This window comes from Accipiter gentilis, chromosome 21 (assembly GCF_929443795.1).
Source record: "Accipiter gentilis chromosome 21, bAccGen1.1, whole genome shotgun sequence".
Lineage (NCBI taxonomy): Eukaryota > Metazoa > Chordata > Aves > Accipitriformes > Accipitridae > Astur > Astur gentilis.
In genome coordinates, this window is record NC_064900.1 from 15336057 (window position 1) to 15351177 (window position 15121).

A 15121-nucleotide genomic window follows, 5' to 3' on the forward strand; every position below is an offset into this window, starting at 1 on the left:
GTGTTCTAGGAGGCCTTCAGGTCCAGAGACTAGTTTTAAGAAATCTTTGAAAGGTAACTAAAAAAGGCAAGTCTGCTGTCCAGAGGCTTAAGATTACTGTACATGGACTTGCACCACAATTCAAAACTGCTTAGTAATTTGCAAATTGAAAAATGTCCTTTTATGTACATGCATGGACATAGGGTAAGCCTTTAGAATATTAGTAATTTGATTTGATATTTGAAAGTGTGTAGGTGTGTACGGAAAGGTGTATATTCATTTTTTTAACTACAAATCTGATAATCAAACGACATTCTAGGTGGAAAAGTGTTAAATGAATTACAATGTACAAGTTGCAGGTTATGTATTTCATGGATTTCCTTTATTTGCATGTAAGACACCTCTTCTTGAAAGCTCTTGCATTGTTCTGGACACTGAATTATTTATGCTGCTTTTTACCATACATACAATATATGTTAAAAGTTGGATGAAATTAGCTTACTGAAGCACTTTGTTTAACCATAATTGTTGAGTGGTGGTGGATAGACAGATTGGTTTAGCAAGGAAGCATAACCCAGAATAGGATGGTTTTACAGAGACCTCATTACATGAAATGCAGATTTTCTTGAGCTGCAGTTAGGGTAGGGTGTTTTGCAATGATTAGCATTGGTAAGAGCGCAAGTGAGTTTCGTCTTTGTATTCACACAAGTGTAATTGATATGAGGTGCTACCAAAAATGTCTTGAAACCCTTCCAGACAAGCTGTGCTAATCAGCTGAAAGTTATCAATTCTGTTGGAATTAACAGAAAAGGACTTTGGTCCTCATCTAGAGTATAGGTGCATACATAACACCATTGTATGAGGTTTTTGAGTGCTTTTTGCTCCATGCCCAGGTGCAGCAAAAGTCTATTTTAAAAGAGGGTTTGTAGGTATGTTGGTCTTTTTTTTGTTTTGTTCTTTACAATTGGTTTTCCATTTTAGCACTCCTGCTACTGGGTAAATGTAAATGTCACAAATTATAGTGTGGAAAACAAATTGAAGAGGCCTTCCAAAAAGTTGATTTAAAGATTTTAATTACTACACTGAGCTTTGGCCATAGGTGGCACAGCATATAAATCTTATTCAAAATAATAAAGAACATAGTTATGGCTCTCAGTAACTGCAGTTAACACCATGAGTCATTTCCAGCTGTCTACTCCAGACACGAAGGCATTTGAACAATAGCAGCTGACTGTGTGGCTCTCTTCTAAACCATTTTCAGTAAATCAAAGGGAGGAACTGTGTTCACAGTTAAAGGATGAGGATTGCTGGAAGCTGTGCAGTGCATGCTTTACAGCGGAAGGTCATAGCTAGATAGAAAATATATCCTAGAAATCCTTGCTAACATGCTTCATCTGTGTAATAACATATCCAAGACCCAAATCTTCGATTCTGTTGTTCGCCTTCATTTTAGAATAAGCATAGATTAAAGATTTTAAAGTCATCAGTATTTGTTTCAACAGCTGGACAACTAATACTGTGAAAAATAGCTAGGAAATATTGCATGTGATGACTCTATTATGTGCATTTATTAATCCATGGTCTCATGCCACCTATTAGAAACCTTGCCATAATATGTTATAATATACATACTGGAAAGTAAAAAGATAGGTGAGGGACCACCCATTATTAAAATACTATTGCCATTAGTGCTACATCTACCTGTAGAGACGTTCTGTAAGAGCCTGGAAAATGGGATTGCCTATTAACAAGAAAAAGTAGCCAGGACATACAAAATATTTTTATAGATAAATGCATTAGACATGTATGAAACAGAAAGCTGAACTATGCTTTTGTTTAGCAGGGTTGTACCTCAAAACATAAGACAATTTCTTATTGTAGTTGTCCAACAATGCAAACAGTTTGAGAATTTTTATTTTTTTTTCATTTAATAGTTGTGCTGAAATGTGCTTGCAGGGAAAATGTTTAGTTTGGTGGTTTTAAGACTACATTTATCCCCTAGTTATGACTTTAATGTATCAGAAAAGTTCTAAAACTGGATGTGAGAGGAGGGCTCTTCATAAACCAGTATGATGGAAACTTGCTTTCCTTTTTGGTATCCAAACAAAACAAAAGATTTGACTCAAGATTTTAAAGAACCATAACAGGGAGGAAATTCAGAAAGCACAATTAAAATTTCACCATCTGCTCACTCTAAATCAGCAAGGAGAAGGGGGAGGTTTCCCTTGTGCACAACCATTATAATCTGAATTGCAGTAGAAAATTAGTGGATATGGAATAGGCACAACACCCTCCCCTCTCTTATTCAAGATACTGATTGAAGTGAAACTCTGGGCAGGATGAACTAACTAACTAAATAAATAAATTATTGAGAGCCTCAGCTTGACATTTTCTCTTCTGTGCCATTGTATCCTTCTGCAACTCTGTTTTAATGGTTTCTCACTGCCTTTGGCAATGCTGTATTACCTCATATGGGCCACATGTGAGTACTCTTAATCTGAGGCCGAAAGGAACCTGTTTCCCCCATCTGTTTTGGCTTGCATGTGTTGGTGCTGCTGTTAATGCTGACAGCTGTGTTAATACACAAGGCCACCTGCCACATGGTAGATATTGAATCTTTGGGTAAAAGCCTAACTTTTCTCCTTTCGTGGAAGGTGTAGATGGCTAAAACTGGGTTCCCGTTGGCAACTCTGCTGACGATTCCCATTTTAGTATTATTTTAAATGTATCAAAATTATTTACTCTTAAGTCATGTGGTAGTCATTTACTTCAGGGTACGGAAAAAGAAAGGGATTATCTAATCTGGGCCATGTTCATCTTTTATATAGATATAGTTTTACTACTTTGATTAGAATTTCCTTATGTGCCTCCGGTAGAACTGTGATTTGGTACGTTTCTGTATTTTCTGCTTTTAGATCCAGTGAAGAAAGGAGAAACAGATTTGAGCACAAAATGTTACTGTTTGGGATTAGCATTTCTGATTAGGTTGGCTCTTTGTTCTTGGACAAGCACAGCCCTGGTAATGCTTCATGCTGCACTGTGGTGCTCCTCCAGGCGCCTTGCTGGTAGAGTGTGGACAGATTTTGGACACAGCTAGGTGTTTTGACTGCCTCTGTGTGCAAACCACTCACCATATTATAGTTAACTACATGCTGAGGTGGTTATGAGGATTAATTAATGCTTAAATCCTTTGAAGATACCGGATGCTTTATAAATGCTAATTATTATATTCATGTTTGCAACAGTTTAGGGATTAGACATTACTTAAGCAATAAGGAGGGAAGCTGTGAGATGTACGTGGCAAAGAATAATTAATAGTAATAAACAGTCACTGAGAGCCTAAGCCTCCCTGCAGCCTGTTTGTGCAGTCCCAATAATTTGGCTTCTAATTTGGTTTTGGAGCCTTAATTACTTTTATTTTTAATATCAGAGGGAGCGTCTCCTCTATAATGTTCCATAGGGGCTGCTGTTGCATTTTGTAGTTTTAACTCTTGATTGCCATTTCCCTGAGAATGGCTGATGTGCAGGTACTCTCAAAATGTGGTTTCTTTTTTTTTCTCAATACTGTTCTGGAATGAAACACTTCACATTTCTGTGCTAGGTTTGGGGCATCCGTATGACTGAGAGAATTGTCTGATCCTTACCTGGACACTGAAAACTAGGCAGGTCCTTGCTGGGTACTAAGAGCTCGTCCCCTGAATAAATTACCAGTTTGTGACTCGTAATTATACCATGAGAAAACTACTTTTTTGTAACCTGTGAAACAACCCGGATGGACTGGTAAAGATTTAAGTACCTGTCCAATATCCACCCGTGTCTCTGTTTTTAAAATCCACATCAAAGCTGTATGAGACCTGGACAATACGTAGGGGAGCTGTCTGCACGTTTCTTAAAGATTTTGCTTATAGCGGAGGCAGTGGAAAGTAGACAGAAAAGTAGCCAGTAGTTTATTTCCAGGCTGTTTTATTGCTGCTGCTCTGCAGATGGGCCCAGACTACCAGCTTCATATCCACCCCAAGTTGCTGCCATGGCAGGCTGATACTATGGCACAGTGGCAAAGAATACGGACAAAGAGGCCTTGGGTATAGAGGAGGTGGATCGAGGTGAACAAATGGAAAAAAAAAAAAAAGAAAAAAAAAACTTACAGAAAAGAGGTGAGCACTGGCACAGGTTGCCCAGAGAGACGCTGGAGTCTCCATCCTCGGAGGTGTTGAAGAGCCAGCTGGGTGTCATCCTGGGCAACCTGCTGTGGGTGGCCCCACTCGAGCAGGGGGCTTGGACCAGGTGACGTCCCAAAGTCCCTTACAACCTCGGCCACTCTATGATGCTGTGGGATGGTGTGATGCAAAAAGGAGCTGATGAAAGGTGTGAGGTGTAGGCAGTCACAAAGAACAGCAGAGCTGCTCATCAAGATGAGAAAAGAGGAAAGTACGGTTCTGAATTTAAAGTCCTAACATCAAGGTTAGTCTGTTTTACCAGTAATTCACACTCGGGGAAGCACTAAGGTTTTGTGCATCACCTGTATCTATAAAACGAGGATAACATTTGTCACCGGGTTATTGCAATGGGAAGGTCATCTCTGTTGGTAGTTTGATGTTAACTCAAGGGAGGCCATAGTCCTCACCAGGAGAAAAATGAAGCTATTAAAAAACCCCACAACAACAACAACAACAACAAAAAAACCCTGACCAAATAAAACAAAACTCCTTTCTAGGAAGAAATCTTTTAAAAAAGCAGAAGAACCCCTGCCTCCAAGTCACTCATCAGCAACAATGGCCTGAACTTATCCCAAGGTGACGGAGGGAGGTGAGTGGTGAAACAGCTCTGCCACGGCCGGTGCGTGCCTTTATTTGAAGCAAGTGTTTTCCTGTGCTGGCGTAACAGCCGCGTGTGCTGCGTGGGGGCCCGGCCCGCGACAGCGTGAACCCGGTGACTGACTTGGCATTAACAAACGCGCATAGTATCTGAGAGTCGGCCCAAGTGAAAAACAGTAAGCTAGCGCTGGTGTTTGCCGTCAGTCAGGCGTGTAAATTCCCAAGGCTGGCTGTCCTTTTTCTTACAGAGTTAATTTTCGCTTCTGATCTTTTCTCTTTGTTCGCACTAGTTATGCCACGTTAACTTAAAAAAAAAAAAAAACAAACCAACAGCACAAGGCCCAGCCGAACACCCCTCCTCCGGCGGAGGCCGCAGGCTGCGTGTACCGGTCCTTCCCTCTCTGCGGCCATCGCGTTCCTCCCCGACCCTGTGCGCTCTGCAGGGCACACGCTGACGCCCCCCACGGCGCGGCGCAGCCGGCCCTGGGTGCGCCGGTCCGAGAGGAAGGACGCTGCCGGCGCAGGGACGGTGGTGAAGCACCTTCACGGCGGCGCGGCGCGGCGTACCGCAGCGAGCCCGCCTTCCCCCCCCCCCCCGCCCGCCCCGCAGCCGGACCCTCCTCCGCGCCCCCGCCGGCGGGAAGGGGCGGGCGGAGGCGGAGCGGCGGCTCCGCCCGGAGGGCGGGCGGAGGCCGCCCCCGGAGGGGGAGGAGGGAGGTGTTTGCCGCCGCTGCTCTCCCGCCACCGCGGGGACTCGGTGCCGGGCGGCTGCTGGCGGCGCCTCCCGTCCCGTCAGCGTCCCGTCCCGCGCGGCGGCGGCGGCTGGCGGCGATGTCCGGCGGGGGCAGCCGGCGGCGGGCCGGCACCTCCTGGCACAGCACCTTCTCCCGCTTCTTCGTCAGGAGCACCCCCGGCGAGGGGGCGCCGGCGCGGCCGGCGGGCGCGAACAGGTACGTGGGGCACCGGACCGGCGCGGTCGGGCGCCCGCTGCCGTCCTCTGCCCCGGCCGGGGAGCGCCGTGAGCCGCCGGGGCGGGGGACCGGGGGACCGGGGACCGTGCCGGCCGCCCCGGTGGGTGTTGCGACACCAGTGGGCGAGGGAGGGAGAAGAAGCGGGCGTGTTCAAGGGGGAGGGGGGGGGGGGGGGCTGCCCGGGCGTCCCGGGGCCGCGGCCCCGGCCCCGGTTGGTGAGGTGCCGTGAGGCGCCTCGGTCGGTGACGGGGCGGGCGCGGGCCTGGCGGGGCCGGGTTCGGCTCCTGTGAGAGCAGCCCCCGCGGCGGGAGAGCGGCGGCCCCGGCCGGGGCGGCGGCGGCGGCGGCGGCGGCTTGTCAGACGGAGCTCGAAGCCGGGGGCGGGCGTTAGCCTGGACCGCTGACATCGCCGGAGCTGGGGGGCGTTGGTGGCGGTGGCGGCGTTTTTAATTTAACGTGGCCGTGGTGGTACGGCGCGAGGCGGGTCCCGCGTGGGCTTGGCGCGCGAGCGGCGGGACGTTACGGGGCTGTTCGCTGGGAGCTGCTCCGGCCGGGGGGTGGTGGGCACCCGGCGTCCTGCCGCCCCGCTGCCCCCGGCGCCGCGCCGTTCGGCCGGCCGGTGGAGCCCTGCGCGCAAACCACGCGTCTGCCGCGGAGAGCCGGCCGTGGGGCTGCCGCTCTGCCCAGGTCGGGGCGGGGTGGGCCGGGCCGCGGGGCTGTCTCACCCGCTTGTTCCTCGGGTTGCAGCCCCTTCCTTGGAAACTGAAAGCGGGGCAGAGCGCGGAGGTCTGCGAGGGGGTTGGGTTTTTTTGTTTGTTTGGGCTCTTTTCCTTTCCAGTTTTCACACACGGTTTTCTTTTGGAGTAGTGTAAATCAGATGTTAATGCAATATAAATATTACTGAAGAGTTTAAGTCTCAATGCAAAATCTGTGGTTTATGGAAACCTGGTTATTAATAATTATTTTTTAGTGTAGGGAGGCTTTACAAGATGAAAAGGTTTGGAAACTTCTTGCGTATTTGTTCCTCTTCTTTTTTTTTCTTTTTTTTTTTTTTTTTTTTCTGGTGGCCGATTTCTGTGTGTACATAGGAGAGAAGCACAGATAAAGTTTCCTTCTCATGCAGATTTATTATTGGCCCTAGTTATTTAGGATATTTTTGTGGTGAAAGAGTGCCAGCTGACTAGGCCTTATTTCTTCAGGTGTAGTATTTATTTTTTGCTTTTAACATGTTGGTTTTAATCTTTGAGTCATTCTTGATACTGCATAGGTTTGTGTTTAAACCAGCAGGCAGGTAAGTACAGTGTAATCGGATAAATAGTGGGTATCACAGTAGTTCTTTCAGTGAAATACTTTAGGATCTTGCTCTGCATATTCTCAGCAATCATGAAAAATGGCAGAGAGTATTGCTGTCTTACACTGACCATCTTAAACAGTCTCATAAGCGCACTGTGAAGATTTTTAACTTCGGGAGTTTTGTTTTACTGCAAGCATGCGACGCACCAATATATCACCAAGGATCCACCGGCCTTTTATGAGCATGAAACGTTGCTTTTTATTTCTTGCAAAAAAAAAAATAAAAATCAGGAGCAAGGCTGCTGAATCAAGGGCATCTTTACAGTTACAGGAGTAGTGTGGCTATCACATCTGGCAGGGGTAGTTAAGATACGGCAGAAGGAAAAGGCTTGGATCTGGCTGAGGACCTGAAGAGGCAATAGGAGAGGCTTCATTGGACTCCTTCCTCTTTGCCACCTCCCTACGGCCGTGGTTCGGAATAAACAAAAAAGCTTAGCGGTTGCCTCGGTAAGGAGGAGGATGATGCTAGTTCAATGGTTTGCGCACTAAGTAGCCTATCTGTAGATAGCACTCGTGGTAGATCTGCTCCACTTAACTTGGGGCTGGAGTCTATTATCTTTATCTAAATCACAGTTTCATTTCCTGCAGCCAAGAGCCTTTTCTTTATTAGGAAGCTGGGATAGTCCATGTAGACATGAAAAGGCTGGGGCCTCTTGGCCTTGAACTCCTCGCACAGTTCGCTGGAGGGTGGTAGCCGTGATTCCTCTCTGGAGTGGAAGCAAAGCAAAAAACCCTCCTGCTCTGAGGAGTCCAATTCAGTATGTTAAGGAGCTTTTTTTGTTGCGCTGGGTTGCAGCGTGGCACGTTAGTCAGGAATGCTGACGTTCTTGTATTTGGTTTCCACTGGCAGCCTTCTTCACAGATTAGCGTAATTGCATACATTAAACAGCGCTGGGTTGGGATGCTGGGTTGGGATGAGTGCCGCGGGTTTGCTCATCATGTTTATTCAGTGAGCTTGGCGGTGTAGAAAAATGGATCGCCGAACAAAGCGTGTGTGCGGGGAGGGGGAACCAAAGCTGCTTTGTGTGTTTAATGTTAAGGTGTGGAGTGCGTGAGGTAAGTTGGCGAATATGTCTTTTGTGAATTGTTATGAGAAATGTATACACCAGGATGGTTAATTTCCCATTCAAATTATCGGTGTGATATATATTGGAACCAGATCAAATTTGAAATACATAGGAAGAAACTTCTGTATGGAGATATTTTACCTACCATTGGGTTTCAAAAAAGCAGAACACTTAAGTAAAGGGGGAGGAGAGGGAGCAGTATGTTATACAGGGCCAAATACGCTCCCGGTGTACCTGCACTGACCTCTGGAGACACACATCATGCTTAATGCCTGTGCAGAACGTGACAGTTTCCTAAATTTTAAAAACGTGTAGAAATGAGCCTGCATATGTCCAAAAGTCATTCTTCATCTGCTCCTGCAAGTTAGGCAACAGCAGCTGGATGGAAGCCCCCAACTTTCCTTCCCCCAAACCCATAGGCGCCCCTCAGCTTGGCGGGGCATGGAGCTCTCGCCTGCTCTTGCTCCAGGCACTGTGTTCAGACTTAGCTTTAAAGAAACAAAAACAAAACCCCAAACCTACTGTGGCCCTGGTTTAAAATAGTAGGAAGGGGATGGGGGAATTGCACTGTTTGTTGTTAATCAGTGTCTTAGACTCTTCTGAGAACCTCATTTGATGAAGAGCTTATGTTAATAACTTGCCCTTACAGCAATGTGTAGCTCTGATGAACATGAGAATTGCTGGAGGCTTGCTTGCTTGTGGAAGAAATAACTCGTGTGGATTAGCTGCAAGTTTTGTGGTGGCAAAAAGCACAGCACATGCATTAAGGGCTTACTTGGCTTTTACATAAAATGTAGACAAATGTGAGGTATCTCCCACTGAGTGCTTGCCTGCATAAGCGTGTTCTTCAGAGTTGGGGCTGCTTTGAATGAGGGCTTCGGTGCTTTTCATCCCAGTTCTTTATCATTAACTTCCATCAAAGGCAGTCATTATGCTCTACTCAGCTATTTGCTATTTTCAATAATACAAAATTGATTATTTGTTACCGCGGTGTTTGTCCTGGAGCAGTCTAAATCCCCAGGGTGAAAAAAATCCCATTGAATTTTCACTATTCTAATGGGAGTCTGATTTCCTCCCCCCCCCCCCCCCCCCCCCAAATACGTGTTTCCTTAGGCCATCTGGATGAAGATACAGCTTCTACAGTGGAAGTCAATCAACTGTGGATTCTTTCAGAAATATGCAGCTTCCATGGCTGAGCAGTTGTTGTGTTGTAAATAAATGTGACCTTTCAGGTCATGTTAGAAGCTGCCAAGGAGGTGTGACACTTTTCACTGATCTCTTTAACCCAGAGCTCCTTTAAACTATGGATGTATTTTATTAGTTATTCTGTATATTGTTTAGCAGGTTCATTTCAGGTTTATCTTTTTTCCCTCCAAGTGCTGTTGGTTGGCTGGTCAAATAACTACCAGTGCAAGTGGGCCTTCGTTGGGTTTGTCCAGATATTTCTTCTGCATCGCTGAAGCGTACCAGAGACAACAAACAGGGAAGGGTAACCTTTTATTTGGTTTTAGAGGGCTGTGTTTTTTGTTGGGTATTTTTTCAGGCTGAGATTATTGTTCCATTTATCCATTAGTTTCTAACTAAGAGCTTTCAGAAATGAAAGAACTTTGTTTATTCTGCCTGAGGAGAGGTTAGAGAGCGTCTTTCTTCCTCTGGGACTGCCAGTCATTGTTCCTGTTTACAAAGAACATGTATTTTTGTAGTTGTAAAAACTGTGTGTTTGGGGACTGCTGGGAATTGATTGAAAGGGGAGTGATACATTTCGAACTATTTCTTCTGAAGTTGCTACCTCCTGGCTGGTTTTGATTCAGATACTATTAACATCTTCGAAGAAATCCATTGTTTGCTGGAAAAATCAGTCTCTGCTTTCTAATAAAGAAACTTTTTCTTTCAAAAGGCAGAGCAGGATTTTTGTTGTTATTGTTGTTAAAATTTAACTCATTTGTGAGTGTATATTTGTGAGAGTGGCAGTTTGTGGAACCAGCAAGGGGAATACTCCAACCACATAGAAGAATTCAAATTAGACTTACCTGAGCAAGATGCATTATGAAAATTTTCTGTTCAGTTGTTAATTTGTTTTTTTGTTTCTTTTTGCTTACTAGATTTTTCTGTTATACCTTTTATTGCAGGATAATTCAAAATAGTAGCTAAGGCCCTGATTCAGCAGGGTACCAAAGTGGTTGTCCATAATTAAATAGGTAAATAGTTCTGTACACTGTAGTGGGACTAGTTGTTTGGTTAGAATTAGGTGCATACCTAGATGTCTCACGTGACTGAGACCAGAAGGAGCAAGCCCAGCAGCTGGCCATGTATGTGTGAGACATTTCCTAAAGGAAATGTTACTAGAGTATTAACTATAATAGTAGCACTCCTTGGAAGAAACAAAGCAACATAGGTTTTTTCCCACTATTTTAAGTGTTAACAGCATTGTCTCCTTTCCAATTATTGGGATAAGTACTAGAGTTAATACAAAAATATTTCCAAAACAGCTACAAGTCTATGGTTTCAGGGACCGGTTTTGCAAAGATGAAAAATCCTCAGTCTTCTCCTCTGGTGAACAAAAGTCTCACAGGTGGAAAAAAAGCAAAATTCAGAAACGTGTTGCTGTGGGGATTGTATCTCTGACTACTGAAGCTTCTTAAAAGGATGGAAACCCAAGGAGTACTTTTCTTTTCGGAGGGGTCTTTGAATTTTATACAGTTGAGTTAGTATATACTATTGTACTTACAGATAGCAGCACAACACTGTGTTGCTTAGGCTTTCCAGGGGATATTAATACCTCTATTTTTCTGGTAGTTTAATTTTCATTTCTAAAATATTTTTTATAGATTCTAACCAACTTCACAGTATCACTTTTGAAGACTTCAAAGATAAAAAAATGTGGGCTTCCTTAGTAATTTCACTTTCTCATGTCAATTTTGCGGTATGAAATGTAGTCTCAAATTGTGTTGTGTTAATGTGATTTCATGAATTGCCTTATTTTGAAATGGAGTCTTGGTTTTCTGAACATTCTAGTGTTTCTTAAATTGCTAAAATATTTTACTGAAGGCAGTATGTCTGCTTAAGCAGTTCGGAGGTCTTGGGACCGAAGTGTATGAACACTGTGTGGATCTGCACTTCGCCTATGGACAGCGTTGTGTAGGGAAAAATGTAGGAGGAAGTATTTCTTGTAAGCACATGAAGAGCAAATGCAGAAAGAATTGCAGTGACAAAAGACTTTTTTTAATCATCAATTAAATGCTACAAATTCAGCCATCAAATTTATTTTGGTTACAAATTCAGCCATCAAATTTATTTTGGTTACAAATTTAACCATCAAATTTATTTTGGTTGAATGGAAAATGTGTTTTCAACACAAAAGAGGGAACCTTGATAATGACTGGAAGGTGTCTGTAGGATACTTCCTGATGTGTATTTTGTGAGTAAAAAATGGGAGAACTGGAGAAGTATTTTCTTGTGTTGAACTGGTAGCTTTGTGTGCCTCTACCAAGAGTTTTCTGCTGAGCCTGACTAGAACTGCTCGCTGCATTTTACTGGTGACACCAGTTTCTCTTGCTTGTTTTTTCCTGGGTGCTTTTTCTTAATGACATCTTTTAAAAATTCTGTTATGCTCTGTTTATCAGGAGGACAGCAGTTGCTGCTGCTTTAAAGCTTTCCTGGATTATTTTTTTTTTTAATATCTCCTATTTTCATGCCATTTGTAAGTACCATGGTTGATCCCCAATCCTGCAAATATGCCATTTGAAAACAGTTGTATAATAGGCTGTCTATTCTTTATTAATTCAATAATTTTAACCTTGATAAATAGTTTATAAAACTGTTTCTGATATGATACCAAGTTTATGGGCTAGCGACCAGTAACATTTATTTCATAAGAATGTTGGAAACGTTATCTAACCAATCAGACTGGCAAATATGGGGCAGATTCCACATTAATGTTGGTTACTATGCTTGACAGATGCCAGAAGAAAAACCTTGATGTAATCTGGTATAATCGTACTGCCCAATATCGAAGTAGGCTCTACTCGGAAACATTTATATTTCTTTTCTCTACCCTTTGTACAGCTGTTCAATTCCCTCACATGTAAAACAGATTAAGCTATTCAGCCAGGGTGATCATGGGCCATCATAATTATTTCACTTATTTCTAGCCTTTAAACTTAAAGGTACATGTTCAGTGTAAAGTCATTGTTCGGTTCTTGCATTTTTCACGTAAATTTTCCTTCTTAAATGTGTGATTTTAAAACATCTTTATTTTCTATGATATTTTTAGTTGCATTTGGAAAGAGGATTAAAAAAAATCTCTTTGTTTTATACTGACACACTCCATGTAGCTCACAGTCTATGTGATGCAGCGGTGCTAATGCAGAATATGAAGCTGACCTAGCTTTGCTACACAAGCAAGGAACAGTATGTAAATAAGCATAAACAGGTCTGAGAGTAAAAATTGTTTCAGTTAAAACAATCCAAGTTGCTTAATGCTGTCTGTAATCAAACTAGTTTCTAACTGGGATAGTTTAATTGAATATAATACATTTTGTGCTATTCCAACACTTAAATTAATCAGCTGATTGTGACGCTTCTTTTGCCTAAGTTCCTGCCTCCTCCTCCTGGCTCCATTTCTCCTTCCTTACCTTTCTCTGCTTTCTGTTCCTTTTCCTCCACTTCCCTTCTTACTTGTTTTAAATGAAATAGCAGTTTTGCTTTCCTTTGACCCTCCAATTCCGAACTCACTAAGTTGTTTTTATAATTTGCATTTATCTTAATGTCTTTACTTGTCCTCCCCTATGTGTGTGGCCTAAGCTTAAGCAGGGAAGTAGGAGCCAGAAACCTCACATTCAAATTTCTGTGCAAACACTCCCTCTCTCTTTAAGGCAATCCGCAACAGCCTTGCCAGAGACTAGGGGCAGACCATGTCACTGCTAGTACCATTTGGTTTCCCAGGAACAGTGTTAGCCTCGGGAATCTTTCTGAGAAGTTGGCCAAAATTTTTCATTTTGAAGCTTTTCAGAAAGGGCAGTGTTCTATTTTTGAGGGGGAGGGGGACAGAGGAAAGAGCTCTTTATTTGTTACTATTTTTTGTTAAAATGCTAGCATCTTTATTTTTTGTTAAAATAATAATGTATTTTAGTTGTCATTCAGTGCAGAAGGCAGTTTTTAGGAATCTTTATTGATTTCCTCACATCTTGTTGCCACTGAGCTTTACAGTAACGTTTTCCTGTTGATTCATTTAACAGATATTTAGTGTACCCTTGCTTATGTCGTTCAATATACGTGCTGAAAGTTTGACTCTTAAAAATTGTGAGACTTCTCTTCTTAGATCAGGTTCTGATAGTTCTCCTGGCTGCACAGCGCATGAATGGCTTCACAAGTGTGATGTTAGTATCTAGAGTAAGGTGTTGGTATTTCACTTTTAAGTTTGTTGTATTTGGTTGGATTAAAGGGGAGGGATTGAAAAGTTGATTTACCAAGGCTTCCAGGTGACCTGAGAAGTTAATAAACATGATGTTGATCCTAACATCACTGGAGGATGGGAATTGTCAAACTCGGTTTTGTTTATGAGATTACAGGCTTCGGTTGGCAAACTGCTGAAATAATATCCTTAGACTCTTTAAGGCATCTGACTTGGTGCCGATGTTCCAATTAAAATATTTGCAAGTGTAATGGCAGTCGGCTAAATATCGACATACAGAGGGGTACGAAAAGACTGGATCTGAAAAATAATTTTCTACTTGATGCATTTGAAGAAAATTAAAAGGATGTATTTTTGAGTCAGTTTATTTAATAGCTTCACAAATAATTTGAAAGAGGACAAAACTGTAGCATGTGGAGTTTGCAGGTGACTAGAACGAGAAGTATGGGAATCACTGTTTAGATGACAACATTAAAAGCAGACTAAGTTGCCATGGTTGACAGTCAGCTGAACATGAGCAGCCAAAGCAGAGTGCTGGCATGGAGAGAAAATGTGATTCTTGGATGTATAAATAACAAAGTAAATGTATTCTGTGGATGAACTTTGGTTACTAGAGTACTGAGTCTAGTTGCAGTGTCCATGATTTATTCTGAAAAAGATGCTGACAAACTAAAAAGGGCTGTGCGAAGAGCTCCAGAACAATCTGATGTCTGGAAAACCACCCTCGCAGAATAAAATTAAGTAGCTCAATAGCGTTTAGTTCATCTAAGAGAAGGTTTTGAAATGACAGGGTTACAGTTTGAGGAATGACTCTGCCTCAAGGTATGTAACTGCAAGGGAAATGGGAGTTAAGTGCTTCATGTCATAGTAGACCTATGACTTGAAGAGGATATTTGAACCCGAGGCTTTTGTAATCTATCCCGCATAGATGTAGGTTGATCCTGTAGCTGAGAGAGAAAGCTTGACAAATCGAACTAGTAAGCTTCATTTTAGGCAGTGAATTTAGTAGTAGTTTACATGGAAAAGTCTTATTTACAAATGTGGTAGATTTTCCATTGCTTGATGGTTTTTAATCAAAGCTTGTATCTTTTGGTCAGGTGTTAAAGGCTTGACATGGGTCTCTCTTAGGTGAAATTTCATAATCTAGATTATGCAGGAGGCAAGCTTCAGTGATCATAAGGGTCTGTATGGCAAGTAGGGCAACTGGTATATATAAAAAAAATATTACTCAAAAGTCTGAACTTTTAGCAGTCATCTTTTTAAATACCACCTGGAAGCTGGAACAGAGAAGAAACCAATACTAGCTAACCTATGGCTCTTTGCAGATTTATAATAAAAGTTTCATAACTACTACTGGTCTGTGGATGTGGTTTGAGAATCCCTGTAATGTGCTGAAACTTCACGGAGATTTTGGTCTTGCACATCTATATTTGATAGTATTATTAGACTTGTGGTTTTCTGCTCATTCACATTCTTCAGGGAGGCTCTTGCACAGCTGGATTTTAAAGTACTAGGTGACGAGATC

At 42.9% G+C, this 15121-nt stretch overlaps 1 protein-coding gene across 1 annotated transcript in view; it reads left to right on the forward strand.

The window, feature by feature from the left end:
* Window positions 1–5519: 5519 nt before the first annotated feature.
* The window catches only part of CRYBG3 (crystallin beta-gamma domain containing 3), a 97609-nt gene continuing 88007 nt past the window's right edge, over window positions 5520–15121 (forward strand). The window contains exon 1 of the mRNA XM_049824322.1: window positions 5520–5743. Within this exon, the coding sequence (XP_049680279.1) occupies window positions 5625–5743 (119 nt within the window). The 5' untranslated portion in view covers window positions 5520–5624. The remainder of the gene's footprint in view (window positions 5744–15121) is intronic.